The sequence below is a fragment of the Myxocyprinus asiaticus genome, chromosome 18 (assembly GCF_019703515.2).
Source record: "Myxocyprinus asiaticus isolate MX2 ecotype Aquarium Trade chromosome 18, UBuf_Myxa_2, whole genome shotgun sequence".
Lineage (NCBI taxonomy): Eukaryota > Metazoa > Chordata > Actinopteri > Cypriniformes > Catostomidae > Myxocyprinus > Myxocyprinus asiaticus.
This window is the reverse complement of record NC_059361.1, coordinates 24035001-24062854: the sequence shown is the minus strand read 5'-3', so window position 1 is coordinate 24062854 and position 27854 is coordinate 24035001. Positions and strand designations below refer to the sequence as shown.

The following is a 27854-nucleotide window of genomic DNA, read 5'->3' as shown; positions in this document are numbered from 1 at the left end:
ATCATGTGGAAACCCTCACCTTGCACCACTGTCTGAGCTGCTCATGGCTGTTACTATAGTCAGACTGCTGGCACTGCTGCCAGGAGAGGCAGGCATCTAAAAAAGGGTGTTTCATGAGTGATCAGTATCACTGAAGGGACTTACTTATAATGTAAGATTAATGGCTTGTCAAGTGCTTACAGAGGTGCTGGGGGTCATGAAGGCATCTGGGGTCATGAGTTTGGGCAAGGCTGATGGGGCTGGACTCATGAAGTCAGCTGGAGTTGGGAGAGGCAGAATCTTGCTCAGGTCATTCTGTGATCCACTATCACCAGACTCCTTATCAGAGCTCATTGCCTCCACATTCAGATCTGCCAGGGGGTCAGAGAAACCTGGGGTGAAATGTAAAAAAAATTAAATATGGAAAACTGTTTTTAATACACTGCAGGTAATAAGGACAGTTAACGTTTACAGTCTAAATAAGAGTTTTCAGAGTAAACATTACCAGACTCACCAAAGCCATCGTGAGGCAAAAAAAGGGGGGATGAGGCCCCCTGATTGGGTTGGAACCAGATCTGCACATCCTGTAGTGATCTGCAGGCATAAATGAGCGTTACAACATCAAAACTTATAAAAAGCATGCAGAGGTCCTCCGAACTACAATAAACACATGAATGTTTTATCTGAATTACTCACTTTGTATGCACACAGTAGAGCTTAATCTGGATTCCTGATTTGGACTCTGAGGGTCCCTGGCTCCCCTCTGCGAGAAGATATTAAACAGTACTTTAAGACAAGCTCAAAACTTGAAAATCTTCATTCATTTTGTTATAAATCTAATAAGTAAACAGTTGAACAGTCAAAGCTAGCATTACAAACTGACAGAAAACTAACCTGTAGTCATGCTCTCGCTTTCCTCATCAGGTGGAAGAACTTCAGTGTGGCGCAGTCGTGCACGAGTGACATCCTGTACACCGAAGCTGAGCACTGGGTGAGTAAGTAGAAACTCTGAAACTGCAGTGAAGCTGGCACGGCCTTTTTCATGATCCTGTAGCAGCTCCATTACGTACAGCACCTACATATCAAACACTGTGACTTATTTTGCATATTCTGAATGCATAGTTATTGTTTATAATAGCAACCTTGGCCTAATTTCAAGAGCTAGATTTGGCAAGATGCATTTTTTTTCTACTTCCAGCACTTCTTTCTACAGTTGAAGTCAAGTTTACATAACCACTTCACAGATTTCATATTAGCAAACTATAGTTTTGGCAAGTCGTTTAGGACATCTACTTTGTGTATGACATGAGTAATTTTTCCAACAATTGTTTTTCAGACAGATTGTTTCACTTTTAATTGACTATATCACAATTCCAGTGGGTCAGAAGTTTACATACACTGAGTTAACTGTGCCTTTAAGCAGCTTGGAAAATTCCAGAAAATGATGTCAATCCTAATTTAGCTTCTGATAGGATAATTGGAGTCAATTGCAGGTGTACCTGTGGATGTATTTTAAGGCATACCTTCAAACTCAGTGCCTCTTTGCTTGACATCATGAGAAAAATCAAAAGAAATCAGCCAAGACCTCAGAAAAAAAATTTGTGGACCCCCACAAGTCTGGTTCATCCTTGGGAGCAATTTCCAAATGCCTGAAGGAACACATTCATCTGTACAAACAATAGTATACAAGTAAAAACACCATGGGACCACGCAGCCATCATACCTCTCAGGAAGGAGACGCATTCTGTCTCCTAGAGATGAACATAGTTTGATGCAAAAAGTGCAAATCAATCCCAGAACAACAGCAAAAGGACCTTGTGAAGATGCTGGAGGAAACAGGTAGACAAGTATCTATATCCACAGTAAAACAAGTCCTATATCGACATAACCTGAAAGGCTGCTCAACAAGGAAGAAGCCACTGCTCCAAAACCACCATAAAAAAGCCAGACTACAGTTTGCAAGTGCACATGGGGACAAAGATCTTACTTTTTGGAGAAATGATATCTGGTCTGATGAAACAAAAACATAACTGTTTGGCCATAATTACCATCATTATGTTTGGAAGAAAAAGGGTGAGGCTTGCAAGCCGAAGAACACCATCCTAACCGTGAAGCATGGGGGTGGCAGCATCATGATGTGGGGGTGCTTTGCTGCAGGAGGGACTGGTGTACTTCACAAAATAGATGGCATCATGAGGAAGGAAAATGATGTGGATATATTGAAGCAACATCTCAAGACATCAGCCAGGAAGTTAAAGCTCTGTCAAAAATGGGTCTTCCAAATGGACATGACACAAAGCATACCTCCAACGTTGTGGCAAAATGGCTTAAATGACAACAAAGTCAAGGTATTGGAGTAGCCATCACAAAGCCCTGACCTCAATCTGAAAAAGACTGTGCAAGCAAGGAGGCCTACAAACCTGACTCAGTTACACCAGTTATTTTTTTAATTTATTTTGTTTAATTTTTCATTTATTTATCACACATTATACATTTGCACATATACAGTGAAATTCTTTTTTTCACATATCCCAGCTAAGCTGGGGTCAGTGTGCAGGGCCAGCCATGATATGGCACCCCTGGAGCAGATAGGGTCAAGGGCCTTGCTCAAAAGGCCCAACAATGGCATCTTGGCAGTTCTGGGGCTTGAACCCTCAACCTTCTGATCAGTAAACCAGAGCCTTAACCGCTGAGCCACCACTGCCCCATGACCCAAGTTAAATAATTTAAAGGCAATGCTACCAAATACTAAATAAGTGTATGTAAACTTCTGACCCACTGGGAATGTAATTAACAAATTAAAAGCTGAAATAAATAATTCTCTTTACTATTATTCTGACATTTCACATTCTTTTTTTTCCTTTTGATTTTCTCCCCTTTTCTCCCCAATTTGGAATGCCCAATTCCCAATGCGTTCCAAATCCGCATGGTGGCGTAGTGACACAATCCGGGTGGCAGAGGACGAATCTCAATTGCCTCCACGCATCTTATCACGTGGCTTGTTGAGCATGTTACCACGGAGACATAGCACGTGTGGAGGCCCATGCTATTCTCCGTAGCATCCACATACAACTTACCACGCGCCCCACCGAGAGCGAGAACCACATTATAGCGACCACGAGGAGGTTACCCCAAGTGACTCTACCCTCCCTAGCAACTGGGCCAATTTGGTTGCTTAGGAGACCTGGCTGGAGTCATTCAGCACACCCTGGATTCGAACTCACGACTCCAATAGTTGTAGTCAGCATCTTTACTCGCTGAGCTACCCAGGCACCTGACATTTCACATTCTTAAAATAAAGTAGTGATTCTAACTGACCCAAGACAGGGAATGCTTTCTACGATTAAATGTCAGGAATTATGAGAAACTGAGTTTAAATGTATTTGGCTAAGGGGTATGTAAACTTCTGACTTCAACTCTATCTGTCCAACTGTAACTTCTGAAGTTTCTTAAAAGTTGGTAAATATATAGTTCATTTGCTTCCTGATGTTAGGCAATGATTAGATTCAAGATTGTGTGTTAATGTTCCCAGTCACATAGCTTCTGATTAAAGGTATCAGAGTTGTCTTAAACATCTATGCAAAGCAGTATCCACTACAATATTTTAACCATTTTAACACTATTTGCATCTCAAACCATGCACAACTTCAGGCTCTGAAGAACCAACACAAGAAAGCATTCATTCTAAAATGTGAAAAATAAACAATGGGAGTCTAACCTTCCTCTGAACATCACTAAGGATGAGAAACTCTGCAGATAGGTCCAAACTGGCCTTCAGACTGGGTAGCACACTACTGTTAAATGGATCTGGAGAAAACCTGAAATGCAAAAATGAACAATAGCTGACGATTAATTATAGACACCTATATTCACCAAGACAACTACATAATCAGTCCTATTCCAGCTTTTTGCTATGGGATGAACAGACCTGATGGTTTGTAGGCAGGTCCATGATACTGTACACCACATCTTCAGCTCCTGGTTCTGATCAGCTCCAGAGATCAGGAAGCGCCAAAACGGAACTCTGAAGTACAACAGAAGCGTTTAGGCTTAAAGATGTGCAGCACACCCCCAAGCGGCAAGATTGCAAAAACAAGTAAATGAAGTGAAACAAAGGCTAGTTTCAGATTCAAGATGACTTCAATATCTTCTGAAGCTAACTTTTAATTGGGAACATAGTGGACGAAGTAAAAGGAACCCAATACTCACTCTGGGTCTTGCTTCTTGTGGTTGTCACAAAAGAGCAGGCAAGAAAGAGGACGCCCATTATGTGGCTGCCATTCATGCAGGCATCTGCAAGAGGAGAAAGGTAACTTGCATTTTCTACTGAATTTAATTATTGATTTATCAGAGGGGAAACAATGCCAAAAGCATCGACACAAGGAATGCAGGTTTAAAATGTAAGTTGTGCATAAACACTTCACTAAAATGAAACCAAGTTAAAAATGTTATTCAGAAAATTCATCCATTCAGAAACCAAATAAAAAGGAGGTGGTGGTAACTGAATGTGTAACACAAAAGATCAATCCCAGATAACCCATATATTAAACAGTTACAGACTTCCATTTAATATTGGTGTTTTTGACCAAGGTCGCTACATAACAAAAAAAGAGAATCTGCTTATTGAAAAGCCACCAAAGAGGACCATGACATTTTTACAATCCTAGACTAAATGTTTTTTTTATTTAACAGTTAGTTCCAGTCCTTTGGCCTAGCGGCATCTTAAGAATGCTGATATTTAATATAACAGTACTGGGATGTTTTGTTAGACCCATTCTTCTCTTCTATGTTGTCTGTGTCTCTTCCCAACTCTAAACATTTCTCTTCACTTGATGTTAATGAGGCTACAAACACACTTCGCTCTACCCTAAGTTCCTGCCTTGTCAGTGTCTGTCCTCTCACCTCCAGGCCAGCACGTGCAACACTCACCAAACACTGGCTCTCCGAGATGCTTTGTGACCACCGGACTAAACTCTACGAAGAGGAACAAGTCGAAAGAGCCAGCTGACCTAAGCAAGTATCAATCTCTCCTATTCTCTTTCTCTTCTAATGTTTCTGCTGCCAAGGTTACCTATTGCCAGAATAAGATCAATAACACTGCATATGCCTGCCAACTGTTTTCAACTTTCTCTTCTTTATCCTCTCCACCTCCTCCTACCACTTCTCTGACTACTGATGACTTTGCCACTTTTTTCCACTTTGCCACTCTCTACTCACATCCAGCCCTGTTCTCCTCTTTCTGAGATTGATGTCTCTAAAGTTCTTCTTTCCAACTGTCCTACTACCCATCCTCTTGACCCTGTTCCTTCTCATTTTCAGCAAGCTACCTCTCCACCAATCTTGCCCACACTCACACACATCAACACATTCCTTACAACTGGAACCTTCCCCACCACATTTAAGCAGGCTTGGGTGACCCCACTGCTAAAAAAAAAAAAAAAGGTGTCTAGTGCTCGGACCCCTCCTCTTCTCTATCTATACAACATTACCCAGACCCATCACAAAGGCACATGGCTTCACCTATCACTGCTACTCGCAGTTAATACGCAGCTCCACCTTACGTTCCAGCCCGGCGACCCAACCGTCACAGCTCGTATGTCAGCCTACCTTTCAGATATTTCAGATATATTCAGTTCAACCTAGTCAAGACAGAACTTCTGGTAATCCCTGCCAACCCATCTGTACAGCCAAGAACCTGGGAGTGGTGTTTGAAGACCAGCTAAACTTAACTTGTCACATCTTGTCAACCGCTCGGTCTTGCAGGTATGTGCTTTACAAACATCAGGAAAATCAGACCTTTCCTGCCTGAATATGCTGCACAGCTCCTAGTCCAAGCTCTGGTCATATCAAGACTTGACTACTGCAATGCTCTGTTGGCCAGCCTCCCAACTAGCACAGTTAAGCTACTGCAGTTGATCAACCAACCAAAGAAGGCTCACGTCACTACACTCTTGATCTCACTGGCTACCAGTACCTGCCTGTGTCAAATTCAAGGCTTTTACTTTGGCCTTCAAGACAGCCCCCTTTTACTTCAACTCACTCCTCCAGGTCTATGTCCCCTCTCTCTCCCTGCAATCAAAGAATGACAACGTCTGGTGGTTCCATTGCAACAAGGCACAAAGTAGCTCTCCAGATCATTTATATTCTGTGTTCCTCATTAGTGGAATGTGCTTCCAACCCCACATGATAAATTGCTTATGGTCATAATTTTGTAAGTGGTTTTGTTTTTTTTATTTTTTCCCCTTTTTCACCCAATTTCATGCCCAATTCCCAGTGCGCTTTTAAGTCCTCGTGGTCACATAGTGACTCGCCTCAATCCGGGTGGCGGAGGATAAATCCCAGTTGCCTCCGCGTCTGAGAACATCAACCCGCGCATCTTATCACGTGGCTTGTTGAGCGCATTGCCACAGAGACACAGCAAGTGTGGAGGCTTCACGCCATTCACCACGGCATCCGCGCTCAACTCACCACGCGCCCCACCGAGAACGAACCACATTACAGCAACCACGAGGAGGTTACCCCATGTGACTCTACCCTCCCTAGCAAACGGGCCAATTTGGTTGCTTAGGAGACCTGGCTGGAGTCACTCAGCATGCCCTGGGATTCGAACTAGCGAACTCCAGGGGTGGTAGCCAGCGTCTTTTACCACTGAGCTACCCAGGCCCCCTTGTAAGTTGCTTTTGATAAAAGCATCTGCTAAATGACTAAATGTGAATGTAAATTATTCAATGAAAGTGGAGTGCGTGTATCTCATTTTTGATGCATACACATTACACGGAAAAAAGTTCTGTTTTAATCTCAAGCACTTTAACAAAACAAGGCAATTTTCCAGGTATTTTAGTACTTAAATTTCTAAAAGCTAAATTCAAGTACCTTAAACACTTCAAGGCCCTTGTGCGAACCCTGTAAACAGTGTAGAAAAAAACAAGAGAGATTTTGATATTTGATGGTCATTTCATTTATGATCACACGGACAGAAAACAATCTTGTAAATTTCAAAATATTGAGTTTTGCCTAAATATAGTTCGTCATATATTTTGGTTCACGATATTTCTATATATTGTTTCATTCATTTGTTATGTTTAATGAAAGTAGGAGAATGTGTTTTTGCTCAGCGCAGAATTTTTGCAGAGCACATAGTGAGCGAAAAATGGAAAACCTGAAGTGGAGCTAGAGCGGACTGATTACAGAAGGTTTTGAGTGGAGAGGGGGAAACTGCCGTTGCTCCACTCCACTTTACTCACATTCTGTATGTTAGTCTGTGCGTGGCTTGCCAAAACTTGCGAAATTTTATACCGGTTAAATGGGTAAACATTATGAAAAAAACTTAATGACAACAGTTCTTATATCAATAGCCAAACAAATGACAACAGTTCTTATATCAATAGCCAAACGAATATAATTGCCTACATAATGTCACCTAATGAGTTTGTGACTCATAAATAAACCTAAATCAATGCATTGAAAGCCAGATGTTACTGTGTATTACTGTGTACGCGCACTTACAGAAAATGTTACTTTTAATTAACAGCAACAACTGTGCGAGATGGGGCGCAGTTTATCCCATATTTTAGCGACTCGCACCCAAACTGCACCCGAACGTGTCGCAAATGTAGAGAAATTGACATGAAACACAGACACCTTCAGCATGAGATGGAGATGCATCCAGGTGCAGACTCGCATCAGGTACAACTTTTGGTGAGTTATGTGAGATAACACGGATGCTACATGACCGAAGCGGCTGCAGGGGAAAGATCAAGTAAGATCAATGCCATTCTGCACACGTCTTCTATCATGTTTCCATCAAAAGCAGGAGAATTTCATCAAATATTTTGTCAAAAATATAGCATTCAAGTGCATTGTAATTGTTTCCCATCATTGTGATTTCAAAACACGAGTAAACACATATTCATGATGGAAGATATAGAGAGACTCACTACTTTCATGTAAAGTGTTTTCTATATAAACAAATAAACAATAATAATAAAAAATAAATAAAAAAAACACTATTAACATGTAAAAGACAGTGGCCCTAAAAGGCCAAATTTATTTTTAGTGATACTATTTTTGCCCTTTAGTCAAATACATTAAACGGATGAGCCCAATTTTAAAAGAAGAGCACTTTTCATTGAGAAATGGAAAAGGCATAGTAATTACGGCGAAGAAAACACTTAACCGAAAAAATACTGGCTCCATTGATTCGTTGTTTTGGGAAAGGTAGTGTTTATTAGAAGGAAACGTGGATAGAATTTTTTTTTCTCTATCCCTGGTCGTAGCCTTTTTCATTATAAGTGTTGGGGCTGTTCGCAACGAATGCGTATTTGCATCTGTCAGTGCTGTTTATCAATTGTTTTCCAATGTAATTATGCTCTAGTTGGACCTCTTTGACAGCTGACAGCTTTTCAGTTAAAAAACAACTTAAAAACGCGTCTCGATACACCTGCATTCTGCTTGTTGCATCTTGCATTGTTTTAGCTCGAGGGCGCGTTCAGCACCAAGACCATTATCAGAATGAACGAATGTTTGATTCCCATAAAAGAGTGACATCTCCTTGGAAAGCCAACAAGCTAAGTTACCCGCTGCTGGCAAACGTGGCAAAAAGTATTTGTGCATTTGCACAACAAAGTACCGCGTCTTAATCAGCGGGGAATGACCCCCCAAGAGATCACTGCTTAAGCCTGAAAAGATGGATATGCTAGTATTTCTTGCCAAAAAAAATGTACAGGACTACTGTATATATTTATTGTTTGGCATGTTAGTTTTGTACATAGCCTATGCTTGCTGTGTGTCGTGTTGGTTGAAGTTTGTTGAACAACACACAATTTAATCTGATTTTATTTTTTCAGTTTCATTTTCATTTAGTTAAAATAAATAATAAATAAAATTAAAAGTTTGAAATCAAGCTGCCTTGTATTATTGTGTAGGCTATTGAGCAACGAAAATTACACCATAGCACCACTAAATGTCCAGTGAATGGTATTACTGGTTTTGAATGCGGATACACACCGGTTTAAAAATTGTGACATCGTGGAAAGAACTATTTTCGTTGAAGCAGAATTTTTTTTTAAAACAAAATAACTGGCTACATTTTATCTGAAACGTTACTTGATTATTAAAGTAATAGTCAACCCAAAAAGGAAATTTCTCTCATTATTCACTTACCCTGATGCCATCCCAGATGTGTATGACTGTCTTTCTTCAGCAGAACACAAATTAAGATTTTTAGAAGACAGAGCTCTGTCAGGTCCTTATAATTGAAGTAAATCGGTGCCAGCACTTTGACGGTCCATAACTCATATTTAGGCAGCATAGTAATCCACACGACTCCAGTCGATCAATGAATGTCTTCTAAAGCAAATCGATACGTTTGTGTAAAAAATAAATCGATAATTAAAATGTTATTAACTTTTAAAAAGCGCTTCCTGCCAGCAGCTGAAACGAATGTGACGTATGCGAGAGTTCGGCCATTTCAAACAACATCAGAGTCATGGATGGAAGTGCCGATTTAAAGTTAAAAATGTTTTAATTATCGACTTGTTTCTTACATAAACCTATCGATTCGCTTCAGAAGACATTCATTGATCGACTGGAGTCGCATGGATTACTTTTATGCTGCCTAAATGTGACTTTTGGACCGTCAAACTGCTGGAGCCCATGTACTTCCATTATAAGGACCTGACAGAGCTTTATCTTCATCTAAAAATCTTCATTTGTGTTCTTCTGAAGAATGGCAGTCATACACATCTGGGATGGCATCAGGGTAAGTGAATAATGAGAGAATTTTAATTTCTGGGTGAACTATTCCTTTAACTTCGTTTAACTATTGTATAAAAGTACTATAACGCTCACAATCATGATATTGTACTGAATATCAGCACAGCTGTGATAACCAGCATTATCACAACACTCTTGCTCATGTGATATTGCTTAACTTTATCCCACACAAACTTTTTGGAAAGTCAGTTATGCCTCAAACATGCACCTGGGTTGGTCCTGTCCCTCAATGTAGATCTGCCAAAACTTTACATATCCATCATGACTGGCTGTAGCCAAGACAGTGCCATCAGGGGACAGTGCTCCCTCACTAATGCGCTGCACAGAAAAAGAAGCATACTTAAAACATCATACCACATAACTCACTGATCTGGTATTTTAATTACATAAAAAGTAATTATGTAATATCCAGTAATAACAAAATGTAAATTCTAATTTCTTAATCAGTTAATTAAGCATTGCAGACACTCCAGAATAACAAGAGGCCAGCAGGACTTACTGCAGTGTGCCCTCTAATGGTGATGAAGCCCTCTTTCAGGTCAGTGGCATCCACAGGCCATGAGCTGTTATTGGATCGGAGGATGTCAAGATCCCAAACCTCAGCCTGCAGGTACAAGTGAAAATACGGTTTAGAAAGTGAGAGTGAAATATTTTTAAAAACCTATTAGTATTGTGTGATGTGGATAGGTGAGCTTCACTACATTTGTCTATGTTTGGGAAGGTCAATGTTATAAAAATGAATTGTATCCCAAAATTCAATTATCTACTACAGTCTCTCCCCTTAGAAGTCCCTCTTTCTTATTTTAAACAACTTGATAGAATATCTAAGTCCTTTATTTGGAATGGTAAACGACCTTGGTTGCATTCCAGTAAGTTAGATAGACCAACTGGCAAAGGAGGTTTAGAACTCCCCAAAATTTTGTTTTATTACTATGCTTTTAATCTTAGACGCTTGGCCCATTGGTCTCTTCCACCTGAAAGAGCCCCTCCCTGGTACAACATTGAACAAGCGGTCCTTGCACCAATCACGCCATTGCACAGTCTTTCTATCAAACTGCCTGGAGAAGTACAAATGCATCCCATTATTTCACACTTACATTCAGTATGGACAAAGGTTTCCTGTTTGTTCAATTTATATATTTATCTAAATGTTTTCTCAAGCATATGCCTGAACCCCAAATTGTGTATTAACAAGTCCCCCTTTTGCTGGAAAGAATGACTTGAGAGGGGTGTTGCTACACTTGGTGACCTTTATGAAAATGGAGCTTTGAGATCATTTGAAAATATAGCACAGCAATTTGGGATTTCAAGGTTTTTAAATTTTTCAGGTATTTACAGTTGTGCCATTTACTTTGTACTATTTTTGGTAGCAGTACACAGCCCCCTAAAGCTGCAGACACCCTCTGTATGGTGCTCACAGCCTTTGGAAAGGGGCATGAAGCATCAGTATATTATTCCTTGTTGATTCAGAGTCTTGGTGATGGGGCCTGAACAGCGTTTAAGAGGTTATGGGAAAGAGATTTGAACTTGGTATTGAGGATAGGGAGTGGGAAAGAATTAAATTTAAACTATGTCTAGGGATGCAAGGGTACGCCTTATTCAGTTTAAGATTTTGCATCATTTCTACTGGACTCCTTCTAGATTGTTCAGGCTTGGTTTAAAAGACACACCTACCTGCTGGCAATGTCCGTTGGAGGATTGAGAGTCCAGAATTTTATCTGTGAGGTTTTAGATACTCAAATTTCATTTTGGCCCAGACTATGTATATTGGGTGATGGGGTGGTTATTAAACTAGGTGACAATTATACAAAAAGTATATATGAGTATACTCATGCTTGGACCATGGGAATGTTTGTTGGGGGTTGGGGACAGGAAGGAGGATAGGGAATTAATGGGGGTTAAAGGGGGATAATGGTTGACTCTGTACATGTATACTTTGCTTTATTCTTTATTGTGTTTGAGAATCAACCAATAAAAAAAATGTTAATCTGAAAAAACAAAAACCTAATAGTATTAGGAGACTTAGAAAAGAAAGAGACAAAAATGTCAAATTCCACAGAAAACATACTCTGTCTTCATGAAGTAGTGCCAGTGTCTGACACGGATCCTCTGGGTTCTCATCGTTGTCGTCTGGAATGAAGGGACACCAGATAATTCTGCGGTTGGAGTTCAGCGGTGTGGCCTCAGGCCTCCGGATGTGAACTATCACTTCATCGCTGTGAGACATTTTGGTTAAAAAGAAAAATCACAGTACACCTGCTCACTCACGTCATACTACAATATGCAAAAGAGGTAAATCCTATTAATCTCCTGTTTTTGCTGATTTAATAGCATGGATTTAAGTGGCAAAGAAAAAACTCCATAAGATATTAGTTAGTGGAGGGAAAAAACCTTGAGAGGAACCACTCAGCTCCTCTGGCTTTATGATAAATGTATATATCCCAATGTTATTTATCTATATAATATGTGTAATACAAATCACATATTCACTGAATAGATTAAATGATCTAATTTTCTAACTTGTCACTGGAATCTTTTTGCGCCTGGTTAGGACCAGTGTTAGGGACGAAAAGTAATTTATAGAGGATACTGTATTTTGCTGCTGTGGCTGGTGAGCTGCCAAATGAACATGTTTCCAGCCTCATCCACGCAGCCCAACAGGGTGGAGTCCAGGTGGGCAAAGGCAAGGTCTGTAACTGCACCAGTGAAGCCCTTCAGCAGTGAGCGCTCTGTCGAACCCAGCCGGAGAACACGGATCATAGAATGGTTATTTGCACCTATGAGCGAAAAACAATTAAAAAGTATTTATTTTAATACACTCAACATTCAATTCAAAAAGGTGTGCTACAATGTAAAACTGCTCCCAAGCAATACACAACAATAGCTATGTTTCCTTCCAAGTTGCTAATTTAATTTATGTAAAAAACCATAATAATCGCAAAAAAAATGTGTGAATAAAGCCGCGTTTCCATCCCATGTGTTCAAAAGAACAAAATCGTCACTTATGGAGAAATTGAAGCCACTGTGACTATTATTAATAAAATACTTAAGGTTTAGAGCACACAGTATTTTAAGCTTGCAACTGTCCTTAACTTCCATTGAGTGTTTGGTGAATTTCACTCTCCCACCACTGTTGCCTGACTGACTGTCTAAGTCAGACTCTACACTCGTCTACACTACAGAACTTGTCTCATGTTTTGGAGCAACAGCGCGTAATACAGTTCAGGGAGCACTACGTGTGTGCGTTCCTTTTTCTGATGTCTTTGCTGTGCCGATTAGGGGTGTAAAAAAATATTGTATCGTATTGTGTCGTACGATACGACGCTCACGATTCAATACTATATGTATCATACGATACAGAAACACATTATAGTGTAATTAAAACCATGCAGCGCAACACAGAGTTGCGCTGCAAAACAATCTCCTGCGGAAGTGTTGAGCACTCACAGGAAAAACAGAGCAACATATATACAGTACATAGGTGAGAAGATCGATGGCCAACAGCAAATACATTGTGGCGTTACAGCTTGTCGGATTTGCCAAACAACAGCGTCATGTCCCGGTGCTACAGTACATCAAACATGTTGTTTTATTTACACCGACCTCACTGTGCAAATCAGTGCGCAGAAACAGCAGCAGCAAAGTTGCATTTAACATCCAGCCTCTCCCAGACTACACGGAGCATGACACTGAACAAGACGCTCGTAAGTAACAAAAATAAGCATATTCAAAAATCTGACAGTGTAAGAAACCCGCGATTACATGAGACATATTACTCTCTGCTTTTGACGTTGAAATGTAAACAGGTATGAGCACAACACTTGTGCATGTTATAAGCCGGTAATAACGCCGGTGAAGTTTACATGCAAAGTGAAACAGGAAGAGGCCAAAAAAATGACGTCATTTTTATTTGTATAGTGCTTGCTATCGTCTAAGATCATGCATTAACAAAACAAAAAATTTAAATGTAACAAATTTTTTTACTGTAATATCTATAAAGTCTTAGAGACATCATTGTGTAGTTTGATTAAATATGATTGTAAATTGTGTATACAAATTAAATAATAATTGTAATTAGAACCCCTGTGAGCAAGCTGTAGGCGACTGTGGCAAGGAACACAAAACTCCATAAGATGTTGGTTAATGGAGAAAAATAACCTTGGGAGAAACCAGGCTCACTGTGGGGGCCAGTTCCCCTCTGCCCAAACAACATGAAAATAATGTCAGGATTAGTTATTTATGTGCAGTGCAAGTCATGGTTTTAAATTTAAATTTCAAAGTCCATCCTGGATTAACTGCTGAAGTTCTCATAGATGCATTGTCCTTTGTTAGTTGGTTGATGAAGGCTTTTGTTGGCAATTAAATGATAGTCTGTGTTTTCCATGTCAAGAGCGTAGTCCATCAATAAACAAAGGTGATGCAGGCAGAGATCAATGAGGTGTATTGCAGTTCAACCGGCATGTCATTTCGGTGAGGTTCAGTGGGGTCCATCCTAAATCCAAGGTTCAGGCAGTGGCATATGAACTATCCAGTGTCTTACAGTTGGAGTTGCCATCATAAAAGACTGAAGTGATGTCTGGCTGGCACCGGCTGTAGTTTGTCGTCATCTTTCAGCGACACGTAGCAGTAGAGTCAGACATCAAGCAGGAACAGAGCTGGATCTGGCCGGCTCTGGTAACCTCATGATATGAATCCCAATCATGTAACGATCGGTTTTTGCTCAAGCTGCTAAATCTAAATCATATTGGGCTATGTACATATATCCTAAACCCAGAGGTCAGGTTCCTCTCTAGTTTTTTGTTTTTCACCACTAAAAAACATTGAAAGGAGTTTTTTTCCTTGCTACAGTCACTTTAGCTTGATCACAGGGGGCTTTAATACATTAAGGCATGATTCTCTATAAAGCTGCTTTCAAACTATGTGTATTGTGTAAAGTGCTATCCAAATATAAATGACTTCAGTGTAGACAAACATTTTTCTCAAGAAAAACATGAATATTGTGAGTTCATATGAGTTTTTCTCATTACAATCAAACGAAATAAATGCAGTTCTATTGTTCAAGTTACTTTATTATAGAGCTCTGCTTTTTGTTGCCAATGTCAGACATTTATGATTTGAAAGACATTTATGTTGAATCCTTGAATGAGTTTGAGTGGAACATTTCTTGGGGCTGTTTTTTGCTTTTTTTTAATCGTATCGTATTGTGAGGTTTTGCATCGTATTGTATCGCATCATGAAATTTGTGTATCGTTGCATGACTAGTGCGAATCTATAATACATTTTTCAAAAGTGCCAATAGACCTGCTTTCCAGCACAGTTCAAGTTTGTATTCGACTTATTTGCTCTGCAAACTCTTTGCAGGCTTTGGATTTGCTAGACACCGTTATTTCAGGATGGCCAGAGCAATAGATGTGATGATTGGTCCACTGGTTTGTCTAGTTATGAACGAGTTATTCAGTCACATGACTTTTTTTGATGCGCATCTGTGATCTTAATAAATTCAGTAGGAGTTTATTCAGTAAATGTGTTTCCATCATATTTTATGCATATTACTTCTTTTCGAATAAAACATGTATTCACCTCAAGCGAGTGTATACGTTATTTTACGTGCATAAAAATACATGGATGGAAACCCAGCTAGTGAGAGACTGCGACAAATTGTGCAAACCTACCTCTGATGGCATAAGCTAGGTATGAGTTAGACACGGCTATTAAATTGCCATAGTAGTACTTGTGCTCCCAGTCATATTTGGCCACTGGCTGAATTTTTACCTGTAAGACAGCAATGCAGAAAAGATTTAATAACACCAAGTCTATACAACTGACAAGGTTCCCAAACCATTTGAATGTTTCCTTAACATTTCTAAAAAATTTCTTAAAAATCATTCTATAGAGATTGCACTCAGATAAAGCAATTTCTAGCCAATTAAATGCCTTAGATATACTGTGTATATGACTGTGGGAATCCCAAATTGCAAAACAAAAATTTGTTAATTCACAAACCTTGTTGCTGCCCCGAGCTTTACTGTCAATACTAGAGTCGCGACTAGACACAATTTCCACATTGTTTGCTCTGATGGACACACAGGTGGATCCATCATCTCCTGAGAGACAACTGGACAAAAGAAAAACAAAAGACTTATGGATTCCTTGACATTAACATGGTCTTTCAGATCTCTGATAAAATAACCGGTTCACTCAACATAAGCTAAACATAAAAACAAGACATTATAACTCTTGCATTGTATAACAAAACATGACAAAGTAAATCAAGATGAGAGCTATAACAAAACATCATAAAGAATGGGGAAACACTGTATAGTGTTAGGTACAGTAAAAACATACATGGTTTGTGTGTCCTGTCCATTGAGCTTGTCAAAGATGTGAGTAGTCGGCTCCACCATAGCCACATGTCCACTTGTTCCGATCAGCTCAGCTCCAAGAACTCCATTCAACTCTCCATTAAAAGATGTTTTTCTCTGGCTCTCAACCAAAGAGGGCTCTGAGTAATGATATAGTCAATAAGTCCAAAAATCAATTCTGCACACTCTCTGACTCTAAATATAGTGACTACAAAAACATATCAATGCGTACTACTGTCATGCTCGCCTGACATTTTGCAAGATTGTCTCTGTTATTTGTGTCACTTGTTATTTTAAGACTGTTTAAAACAGTCTTTGCTCTTGACGCAAAATGGGAATCCATGAAGAGTTTTGAGCCTTATTTGTGAATCCTTAAGCTGCCTCTAAACCTATTGAGCACACCTATGATGCCCAAAACAGCTGTCTAGTTAGTCATTACATTAGGTTTAGGTTGGAAGACACAGCCTTGACATCTTTATGACTAGGCTAAAGAAAGCTCCGTCAGCAACCTATGACATATTTATTGTGTTAATGTCGATTGTCACAGTGACGAACATAAAATGGTGTGAGCTCTTGAATAATATCTGAACTTGTGTCGCATAAAAACACTCAGGTTCACACTTTCTATCTACCAGAGCACTGGTATCAGTGCAAAGCTGATGCTAGCGCCTGCAGAGGTTTAGCTCTCGTATGCTAAATTATACTGTGAATATTTCCTTTCATTTAACTACAACATTCCACAAAATATGACGTTTGTCACTTATAAAATCTTGTTAGTGTTGCACCGCGTTTTTCAGCGGCTATAGTCAGGTGGTTGGCGCTGAAATGAGGCCCTGCCCAGCATCATCGCGCCGCGGCCTAAATGCTCCTTTTCCCAGCGACTTACCGGCACGATCCAGTTTTAAGATGTCCCGAAGGTGCTGGGTCGCGCCCTCTATGTCCATGTTGGAACTGGAAGCCATTAATTAGGGAAGGGGAATAAATCGCTGGGAGTGGTCAAAATCTCAATTATTTTATTTGGAGTCTCCGCTTGCCCCTGATAAAAGCTTGCAACCGTCCCTTAACTTCCGGTGAGTGTCCCGTGCATATCATTCCCTCACAGCTGTTTTTGGTAGGACTTGTTCAGTTCCGGAGTGAATCGCTTGACTGACTGTCTTGGTCAGACTGGCAAACTCTTGAATGCAGTTTAACACACGATAATTTATATTTTAGAGACAATATATACATAATGTACAGATTTTGCTGTTTCGGAAGGAAATTGGTACTTTAATTCATCAAAGTGGCATTCAACTGATCACAAAGTATAGTCAGGACATTACGGATGTAAAAAACAGCACCATCACTATTTGAAAAAAGTCATTTTTGATTAAATCTAGACAGGTCTCATTTCCAGCAGCCATCACTCCAACACCTTATCCTTGAGTAATCATGCTAAATTGATAATTTGGTACTAGAAAATCACTTGCCATTATATCAAACACAGTTGAAAGCTATTTGGTTCATTAAATGAAGCTTAACATTGTCTTTGTGGTTGTTTTTGAGTTGCCACAGTATGCAATAGGCTGTCATGTCTTAAGGTCAATATTAGGTTAAAAATGGCAAAAAAAGAAACAGCTTTCTCTAGAAACTCATCAGTCAATCATTGTTTTGAGGATTGAAGGCTATACAATGCTTGAAATTGCTAAACTGAAGATTTCATACAAAGGTGTACACTAGTCTTCAAAGACAAAGGACAACAGGCTCTAACAAGGACAGTAAGAGATGTGGAAGGTCAGATGTACAACTAAACAAGAGGATAAGTACATCAGAGTCTCTAGTTTGAGAAATAGACACCTCACATGTCCTCAGCTGACAGCTTCATTGAATTCTACCCACTCAACACCAGTTTCATGTACAACTAAAAAGAGAAGACTCAGGGGTGCAGGCCTTATGGGAAGAATTGCAAAGAAAAAGCCACTTTTGAAACAGAAAAACAAAAAGAAAAGGTTAGAGTGGACAAAGACATTGGACAGCAGATAATTGGAAAAGAGTGTTATGGATCTTAACCCCATTGAGCTTTTGTGGGATCAGCTAGACTCTAAGGTGCGTGAAAAGTGCCCGACAAGACATCCACATCTATGGCAAGTGCTACAGGAAACGTGGGGTGAAACATCACCTGAGTATCTGGACAAACTGACAGCTAGAATGCCAAGGATCTGCAAAGCTGTCATTGCTGCACGTGGAGGATTTTTTGATGAGAACCCTTTGAAGTAGTTTAAGAAGTTCTGAATTTTTTTTTTTCAAATTGTAATAGTAATTTTTCACATTATCAATGTCCTGACTATACATTGTGATCAGTTGAATGCCACTTTGGTGAATAAAAGTACCAATATCTTTCCATAAGAGCAAAATCTGTACATTATTCCAGACTTTTGGCTGCCAGTGTATATATATATGTATATATTTGTTTCGATATTTAGATTTTATAGGTTGTGGTCAACAGAAAATTACATAACCAGCTTTGTATCAGAGAAGTTGAAAACAGCAGATGAGTAAGAAATATTCACCTAAATATTAAAAATTAAAAGATTCTCGAGGCATCGTTTGAGGTTCCTCACTTTTTACACCAGCGCAACACTCTGGAGATCCTCCAAGCACCTTTTTATGTAGGCCTACTCAAGGAACTATATTTATTTATTTAATTTAGGCCGAGCACCTTTTAAATTTCAGTGTAGTTGAGCCTTAACCTATAGAAATAACAATACCATCAGACTTTACTTTGATCTCCTTTATTTTCACAAACATGTAGGCAACTGAAATAGTCTTTTTTGACGTATTCCCATTGTATTACTGTTGTTTTTTGAGGGGAAATCAAGTCCTCTTTTGCTCTTCTCAAACCACTGAGACAGTAGATGTCGGCAGGGTTGAGCAAGCGTTAAATATACAATAACACAAAAATATGTCCAGAAGTTTTTTTTGAAAAAGTGATGTTCTTGCAGTTCTGTCTAGATATTTCAGTGCACAGCTACAATGCAGGAGACATCTTTTAAAAATATATGTACCATCACACGGCACAAAGGCCTCTATATTCTATGAAGAGGATTTTCTAATCCTAATCACGGACCATTACTCCTTTACTGTAAACATCTTGTGAAAAATTAAGGGCAAGTCATCTCTTATTCCCACAAACCAATATTAAGTTCAAGTTTTAGGCTTTAAATGTCTTTAATGTTACCATTCCTTCTTGTACTAGTAGTGCCACAATATAAGCTATTGATAGAGATAGAGAAGAGAATGCACCAAAACATGAACAGCTTTTGCAACACTACAAACTCAATGGCATTTACATTCCTATTAGCTTTTGTCACATAATTTTCCACATCCCATTACTTCAAGATTTTTATCAAGGGGAAATGGCAGCTCTAAACTAAAACAAAAAGGAAAAAAGAATAAAACTACTGAGAAAGGTCATCTGGATTTCTTTTTTTTTTTTAATCTGTCTCAAAACTCTCAAAAATATTTGTAACATTGCTTAATCTTGCTGTCTTGATGTGGCATCACCAGGGTGTGTACCGTATTTTTACCTTTGCATATACTCTTCAACAAGAGCATTCATTGATAATTCTGCAATTTATAGGGTTGCACTATACATGGATAACATGTTGCAAGTTTAAGTTAAATTGCTATCATAGCCCTGTCCTACCAGATCAAAACTACTTCGTAGTTAAGACAAGATGCTTCAAGAAACACTGGCCACCTAAAACAAGACTGAATTTGTAACCAAGAAATGATAGAGAAGCTAATATGAAGCGGCAAGCACAGGAAAGGGAAAAGGCAGACGCAAAATGAGACAGGGGGATGATAACATTGTTAAGAAAAAGTCAAAGGTTTTATTGTGTATCGTGGCTTGGTAATTATAGTCACACAGAGCAGTGAGCAGAAAGTGAGAAGCACACTGACTGGTCTGAGGGGAGGGGGAAATTAGACTGGTGTTCTTTGGATAGCTAGAGCAACCTGACATCACAATGAATGAAGACTCCAATTTTCAAGAGGTGCAAAGAACTTCCAGGAGCATATTCTAAAAACAAGCTGATAACACATTTTGTACTAAAGCAAAGAAAGACAGTAAGACAGTTGTTATTTCAAAGTCAAAATCAGCAACTAAAATGTAAATATCAAACAGCAGAGGTAAGGTTAATACATATATGTCCTGATCAGGGCGTTTTCTGATACTTAAGCTCCCCATCATCATGCAGGTTGGCGAAGGAAAAAGGGTCAGTTTGATGAATATGTGGGCTTTCAGCAAAGAAACATGTCTTTTCTGGAGAAGAGGCAGTACTGTATATGCCTGCAATGTTTTCTGTGATTGACTGCTATAATCCGGTGCCATTTCTCTTGTGTGTGATGAATGAAGGGCTGATTGACGGGTTCAGGCGTCACCAGGGTAGAACCCCATCCTCCACCTTGCCCTGCTTCCCTCTTGCTAGCCATGGGGCGTTTAACCAAAATTGTGCAGCGCCAGGCGGAACATGTCATTGGTGCAAACCCACGCCTCATTAATGTTCTTCAGGATGAAACTCTGATGGAATCCCATGATGGGGTCATCATCTGCCTAAACAAATTTAGAAATGCACAGCAGATTTAGACAGAAGTTCTCATACAATTGTGCAACACTTAAACACCATAATCAATAAATAATCAAACTAGGACTAAAGTCAAATGCTGTTACAGCAAAAAAGAAAACATGTCAATTTTCTGATATGCTCAGCAAGTTAAGATATATTAAACCAGCTACAGAAAGACACAATCTACAACTGTAACAAAGCCAACTTAAAGGCTGAGAGTTATATAACAGACATTCTCTTTTTCTTTCAGCCCAGGATATATACAAATAAACAAATGGTTGTTTTGATTATGATTGAGTTAATCATGGGAAAGGTTAGGTAGGTCAAGGTAAAACTACATAAGAAACAAGCAAATTTAGATGATGGGCTGGTTTGTTTTTTAAACAGTTCTGATAAAGAATGTGATTTAACCCAGGACAAGGTTGCTTCTTTGTCACACAAACTGTCTCTATATTAGATTATTGTAACCATGTTTTAATATACACACATGCCCAATACATAAATCAAAATCCTCCGTTTTTAAATGTTTATAATCTTATTCTTTGCGAGATAACCCATGCATAGCATGCAAACTAAGTGCTAATGCTGGTTATTGCCAACACCCCAAACAGAGCTCCAAGATGTCATTTATGACTGTCTGTGTCATACATAGACATAATATTTCCCAAACTGTTGCACCTGTTCTCCAGAACACAATCACATGTACAAGATCAAGAGGTATGCTAAGCAGTCAATTCTTTATGTTCACACATTGTTTCATAAAGTACACTTTGTCTAATTCAAAACTGCCATCTAAGCTTAAAGGGGTAGTTCATCCTAAAAGGATAATTCTCTTATCAGTTACTTGCCCTCATATGGTCTCAAACTTATGACATTTTTCTGCGGAACACAAAGATATTTTGAAGGATTTGTGTTTGTCCATACAATGCAAGTCAATAGGGTCCAAAATGGTCAAGCTCCAAAAAGGCAGCATAAAAGTTATCCATATGACTTGAGTGGTTTAAGCCATGTTTTATAAAGCGATATGATTGCTTTGGGTGAGTAGCAATTCAAAATGTAAGTCCTTTTTCAACTATAAATCTTGACATCCAGCCTGATTGGAACACAGTGCAGACTTCAAGACGGTGATTCTTTGACAGTGTTGTAGGTGTTAACTTTGTGAGAGATTGAGGGGACAGGGCATGTAGTGACAAATCGTTGCTCCCAAGTTACATTTTTGCTAGTGATAAACAATGACGAGACAGGCCACATAAAGCTATGTAGCTAATTTATATAAAGTTACTTTAGCTAATGCCAGCTCCGACATAAATGCTACACGCCACGGTAACGCTCCCTCACTTGGGTGAGAGAGCTACAGATGTGACAGCAGAGAGTGGAGACCGAGTAATGCACCTCCAATTATATAAAAAATTTACATTTTATATAGGCTGCTTTGCTTATGTTTGGCATTCTTTGTTCTATTTTCTAGATTTAGCTATGTGGTTAGAAAATTGCACACATTTATACAAGGTTTGTTGTTGGTAAAAAACAACAAAAGACTTACTATATTGTTTAAGAAAAGACAGAGAAAAGTGAAGATTTAAGTATTATATAATTGTTTGTATATTCTGTAATGATGGATTCTAGGGAAAAAGTCATACAGAAAACCTGATGCTATGCCTGCACAATACTTTTATTGTTTTAGGTGGATGGAAAATTTGGAAAAGGAGTGCTGAATAAAGATGGTTGATTTCAGCTCCTTAGTGTTTGTTTGTATTTGTCTGCTCATAGAAAACAAAGGAAAATTCACACACATACAATTCACTTCTGCAGTGAATTTTTTATCAAGACATTTCTCATGGTACACACACACACACATTATATATATATATATATATATATATATATATATATTGCAATAAAAGAGGTGAATTGTTTTCTGTGGGTGTTTTTATTGGAATGTGGATCTTTCAGATCAATTTGAGGAGTGCCTATGGTTCGCATGTTCCACATTTTATCGTTAAGTGTGTCATGCAGTATGGGACTCGCACTGGTCTGCTCTTGACTCGGTCTCGCCCTGCCTTTGTCTTGTCTCGGTCTCGATACACTCTGGTCTTGGTCTCTGTTTAGGTGGTCTTGACTACAACACTGTTCTTTGAGGCCAAATGTGGTTGCTAGGTACTAAAACCCAGTATCATTAAACATCAAAAGGACATTGCGTTTTCAGTTTTGATTGTTTACTATCGACCTTTTGGCAACCGTGGTGCATTTTAAAATTACCAACCTGCGACTATCACTTTAACTTGCATGTCATTTTCAAAATAGCCCAAGTGGGCATGAAAAACGTGAATCTGACATTACTGTGTCTGGTTTATGTACAGCACTCTGCGCCTGCGTCAAGAATGTGGAAGTGTGTGAAAGAGTTTCTCTCATTAACGTGCCAAGGAGACAAAATTTATAGTGAATAAGGACTTAACTTTTGGTCTGTTTCTCACCCAAAGCAATTGTATTGCTTCAGAAGACATGGATTAGACCACTCGAGTTGTATGAATTAGTTTTATGTTGCCTTTATGTCCTTTTTGGAGCTTGAAAATTTTGGACCTTGTTGACTTACACTGTATGAACAAAAACATCACACATCCTTCAAAATATCTTTCTTTGTGTTCTGCAGAAGAAAAAGTCATACAGGTTTGAGATGGCATGAGGGTGAGTAAATAAGATAATTATTATTTTTGGGTGAAATAACGCTTTAATGGAAACACAACTGATCCCAAACATGCCATGTTTCACCCAATGTGAAGAGGTAGCAGGGTCAAGAAAGGATGTGTCACGATGGTCAACAAGTCATCCATCAACAGACTAGTCAATAAATGGGGTTTACTAGTTATATATATATAAATGTAATATTTAAAAGTCTGGTTTTCCACCGTTGAAAGTTTACCCTGAACTTGCATAGCAGAATACGGTGTAACACCGCCGCCGCCGTTATTTCTCAACTCGGCAGTATTAATATAGTCAGCATTTGTCTGATACTAAACAGTACTGATGTTTATTTAGCTATTTATTTTATTTTTATTTATTCTTTATTTTGATGGTCAGCATTTGACTGATACTAAACAGTACTGATGTTTATTTAGCTATTTATTTTATTTATTCTTTATTTTAATGGTCAGCATTTGACTGATAATAAACAGTACTGATGTTTATTTAGCTATATATTTTATTTTTTATTTATTCTTTATTTTAATGGTCAGCAATTGACTGATACTAAACAGTACTGATGTTTATTTAGCTATTTATTTTATTTTTATTTATTCTTTATTTTAATGGTCAGCATTTGACTGATACTAAACAGTAATACTGATATTTAGCTATTTATTTTATTTATTCTTTATTTTAATGGTGAGCATTTGACTGATGATAAACAGTACTGATATTTATTTAGCTATATATTTTATTTTTTATTTATTCTTTATTTTAATGGTCAGCAATTGACTTACTAATCATACAGTACTGATGTTTATTAAGCTATTTATTGTTTTTATTTATTCTTTATTTTCTCTGTGTAAATTTCTAGAATTTGTTGACAATGTATAATAATAATGTCAAATATTCTTTGATAAAAATATTTAAGAAAGCAGCCTTCTGAGTACCTTTGCATAGTCATATCGGTGCAAAATCGGTGAAAAATCCACATAGAAAAGGTCCGTTTTCATTTCAGCTCAAAAATTCGGCCACCATATCGGTATCGGTCTCAAAAATCACATATCGGTCTGGCTCGAATATATATATATATATATATATATATATATATATATATATAGTTTTTATATTTTTTGTGGCGGTGCTCTAATTAGTGTACTGTGCTTTAGCTGTTCAGACAGTTAGCATGGTAAAACCCTCTTGGAAAAGTTGCATCTTTCATTCTCCTTTAAAGTACCACTGCTAAAGCCATACACTTTCAGACAACGTTCAAGTAACCTACTGAACAGATAAATTTTCTCATCTCATAACGTCTACAATGCAGAACTCTTTATAGAACTCAAATTGTAGAAAAATATTCAACAAATTGATTTATGCCATTTCTCTTTAGCAAGACAAAGAGGTCCAAACTTAAGCTGACCTATCAAAGCTTTCCATTAGAGGCACAAACACAAGCAAATTCATTAACAGTCACACACCAGGCAAAACTTGTCAACAGATTTGCATATCATGGCATCCCCCCCCCCGGCAAGGTCATATAGACGCTTGATCTGAGTGCAGCTTAATACCATTAGTAGAGGGGCATGTATGGAGTGTGTAAACGCAAGCGGGCACTGGTCCTTACAGTCATTAAGAGGAGGAGGAAAGACCATGTGACAACAAAAATCTTTAAGCTCAAAGGTTGTGCAGGGCAAGCCTGAAGACTTCGTTGGTGCAAACCCAGGCAGTGTGGATACTTTTCAACAGAAAGGTCTGGTGGAATCCCAGCACCTGGTCATCATCAGCCTGATAGACAAACACACACACACTACAACTCCAAAACCCTTGTATTTAAGAAATCTATGCCATGGCACATAAGATAGAGCAAGAGGGCAATCTAGAGAGGCTTAAACCTTCTATAACCACTAAAATCAATAATTTTATTAATTTTACCATGTGGAAGAAAAAAATGCCCTCCTAGACCTTAATCAGGTACATATTTGCCAATAGTGTTCACCGCAGGCACTGCTGCAATAACATAGCTGCCTGCCTCAGAAGCAAATTGTAATATATCAGGAAAAAAATAATAATAATTAACAGTGCACACAGTAGTCCAGCAACCACGGATGGTATGTGCGCATTAGCAATCGCATTTTCTCACAAAAAGACTGAATCAAACTAATTTTACATACAGTGAACAGTGAAAATGACATTTACTCACAGTGCACATGAAGTGCTTTTACTTTGAAGTTGCTCTCATGTGCTAATGCGGATTCAGCAAGAGCAGCAATCTACTGACTGCTTTCAGTTTACTCGGCCCGGATAGCCAGCTTGGAGTGTCACAGACTGACCACAACTTCGTAAGTCAGAGGTACACAGTTTGATCCAGGCTATTATAAAACACACTTAAGAGGACTATATATATATTTATATATAATATAAGCACTTCACAGGAAAAAAAAAAACTGATTTGTGCAAGTTTCGTGAGGTTTGTGAATTAAATATGTTTAAACGAGAAGATATCCACATGTTTGCAGATGATATATGATAGCAGTTTTATAGATATTTGCCTTTTTATCATTAGACGAGACAGTTAACTCTTACAGGGAACTATTGAGAAGAGGGAAAGGGATAATAAAACACTCAAGCACTTTAAACATCATGAGCTCATACCCATCTGTCGCTGCTCTACTATATACGGGACCGTTTAAATGAGACTGTGTGTGTATATATACAGTTATGCTCAAAAGTTTGCATACCCTGGCAGAAATTGTGACATTTTGGCATTGATTTTGAAAATATGACTGATCTTTTATTTAAGGATAGTGATCATATGAAGCCATTTATCATCACATAGTTGTTTGGCTCCTTTTTAAATCATAATGATAACAGAAGTCACCCAAATGGACCTGATCAAAAGTTTACATACCCTTGAATGTTTGGCCTTGATACAGACACACAAGGTGACACACACAGGTTTAAATGGCAATTAAAGGTTCATTTCCCACACCTGTGGCTTTTTAAATGGCAATTAGTGCCTGTGTATAAATAGTCAATGAGTTTGTTATCTCTCATGTGGATGCACTGAGCAGGCTAGATACTGAGCCATAGGGAGCAGAAAAGAACTGTCAAAAGACCTGCGTAACAAGGTAATGGAACTTTATAAAGATGGAAAAGGATATAAAAAGATATCCAAAGCCTTGAAAATGCCAGTCAGTACTGTTCAATCACTTACTAAGAAGTGGAAAATTCGGGGATCTCTTGATACCAAGCCAAGGTCAGGTAGTCCAAGAAAGATTTCAGCCACAACTGCCAGAAGAATTGTTCGGGATACAAAGAAAAACCCACAAGTAACCTCTGCAGAAATACAGGCTGCTCTGGAAAAAGACAGTGTGGTTGTTTCAAGGAGCAAAATACGACGATAATTGAACAAAAATGAGCTGCATGGTCGAGTTGCCAGAAAGAAGCCAATGCCACAAAAAAGCCCGGTTACAATATGCCTGACAACACCTTGACACGCCTCACAGCTTCTGGCACACTGTAATTTGGAGTGACGAGACCAAAATAGAGCTTTATGGTCATAACCATAAGCGCTATGTTTGGAGAGGGGTCAACAAGTATTGTGCTCCTTGAAACAATTCTTCTGGCAGTTGTGGCTGAAATCTTTATTGGTCTACCTGACCATGGCTTGGTATCAAGAGATCCCTTAATTTTCCACTTCTTAATAAGTGATTGAACAGTACTGACTGGCATTTTCAAGGCTTTGGATATCTTTTTATATCCTTTTCCATCTTTATAAAGTTTCATTATCTTGTTACGCAGGTCTTTTGACAGTTCTTTTCTGCTCCCCATGGCTCAGTATCTAGCCTGCTCAGTGCATCCACGTGAGAGCTAATAAACTCATTGACTATTTATATACAGACAATAATTGCAATTTAAAAAGCCACAGGTGTGGGAAATGAACCTTTAATTGCCATTTAAACCTGTGTGTGTCACCTTGTGTGTCTGTATCAAGGCCAAACATTCAAGGGTGTCACCTTTTGATCAGGGCCATTTGGGTGATTTCTGTTATCATTATGATTTAAAAAGGAGCCAAACAACTATGTGATAATAAATGGCTTCATATGATCACTACCCTTAAATAAAAGAAAACATTTTTGCATGATCAGTCATATTTTCTGCCAGGGTATGCAAATTTTTGAGCACAACTGATATACACACACACACACACACACACACACACACACACACACACGAAGTCAGAAGATTACACTTAGGTTGAAGTCATTAAAACTCATTTTTAACCACTCCACAGATTTAATATTAGCAAACTATAGTTTTGGCAAGTCGTTTAGGACAACTACTTTGTGTATGACACGAGTAATTTTTCCAACAATTGTTTACAGACAGATTGTTTCACTTTTAATTGACTTTAAAACAATTCCAGTGGGTCAGAAGTTTACATACACGAAGT

General features: G+C 38.5%; 2 protein-coding genes across 7 annotated transcripts in view; both read right to left on the bottom strand.

The window, feature by feature from the left end:
- Nucleotides 1-17184, bottom strand: part of LOC127455950 (enhancer of mRNA-decapping protein 4-like) — a 43986-nt gene extending 26802 nt beyond the window's left edge. For 3 of the 4 annotated variants that reach the window (XR_007899764.1, XM_051724147.1, XM_051724149.1), the window contains exons 1-17: nucleotides 17002-17184; nucleotides 16099-16255; nucleotides 15757-15868; nucleotides 15426-15525; nucleotides 12344-12530; nucleotides 11822-11969; nucleotides 10253-10357; nucleotides 9962-10071; nucleotides 6853-6882; nucleotides 4189-4272; nucleotides 3908-4003; nucleotides 3698-3797; nucleotides 874-1054; nucleotides 676-742; nucleotides 494-573; nucleotides 181-371; nucleotides 20-96 (exon numbers count right to left, since the gene is read on the bottom strand). Coding sequence is in view for 3 of the 4 variants with exons in the window: in XM_051724147.1 (XP_051580107.1) it covers nucleotides 20-96; nucleotides 181-371; nucleotides 494-573; nucleotides 676-742; nucleotides 874-1054; nucleotides 3698-3797; nucleotides 3908-4003; nucleotides 4189-4272; nucleotides 6853-6882; nucleotides 9962-10071; nucleotides 10253-10357; nucleotides 11822-11969; nucleotides 12344-12530; nucleotides 15426-15525; nucleotides 15757-15868; nucleotides 16099-16255; nucleotides 17002-17077 (1901 nt within the window). In the remaining variant the exon portion in view is untranslated. The remainder of the gene's footprint in view (nucleotides 1-19; nucleotides 97-180; nucleotides 372-493; nucleotides 574-675; nucleotides 743-873; nucleotides 1055-3697; nucleotides 3798-3907; nucleotides 4004-4188; nucleotides 4273-6852; nucleotides 6883-9961; nucleotides 10072-10252; nucleotides 10358-11821; nucleotides 11970-12343; nucleotides 12531-15425; nucleotides 15526-15756; nucleotides 15869-16098; nucleotides 16256-17001) is intronic. The other variant, XM_051724148.1, reaches the window with a different exon arrangement.
- Nucleotides 17185-19571: 2387 nt separating this feature from the next.
- LOC127455974 (nuclear transport factor 2) overlaps nucleotides 19572-27854 on the bottom strand; it is a 25730-nt gene continuing 17447 nt past the window's right edge. For 2 of the 3 annotated variants that reach the window (XM_051724206.1, XM_051724207.1), the window contains one exon: nucleotides 19572-20706. In XM_051724206.1, coding sequence (XP_051580166.1) covers nucleotides 20593-20706 — 114 coding nt within the window. In that variant the 3' untranslated portion in view covers nucleotides 19572-20592. Of the gene's footprint in view, nucleotides 20707-25025; nucleotides 25187-27854 lie in introns of all 3 variants that reach the window. The other variant, XR_007899766.1, reaches the window with a different exon arrangement.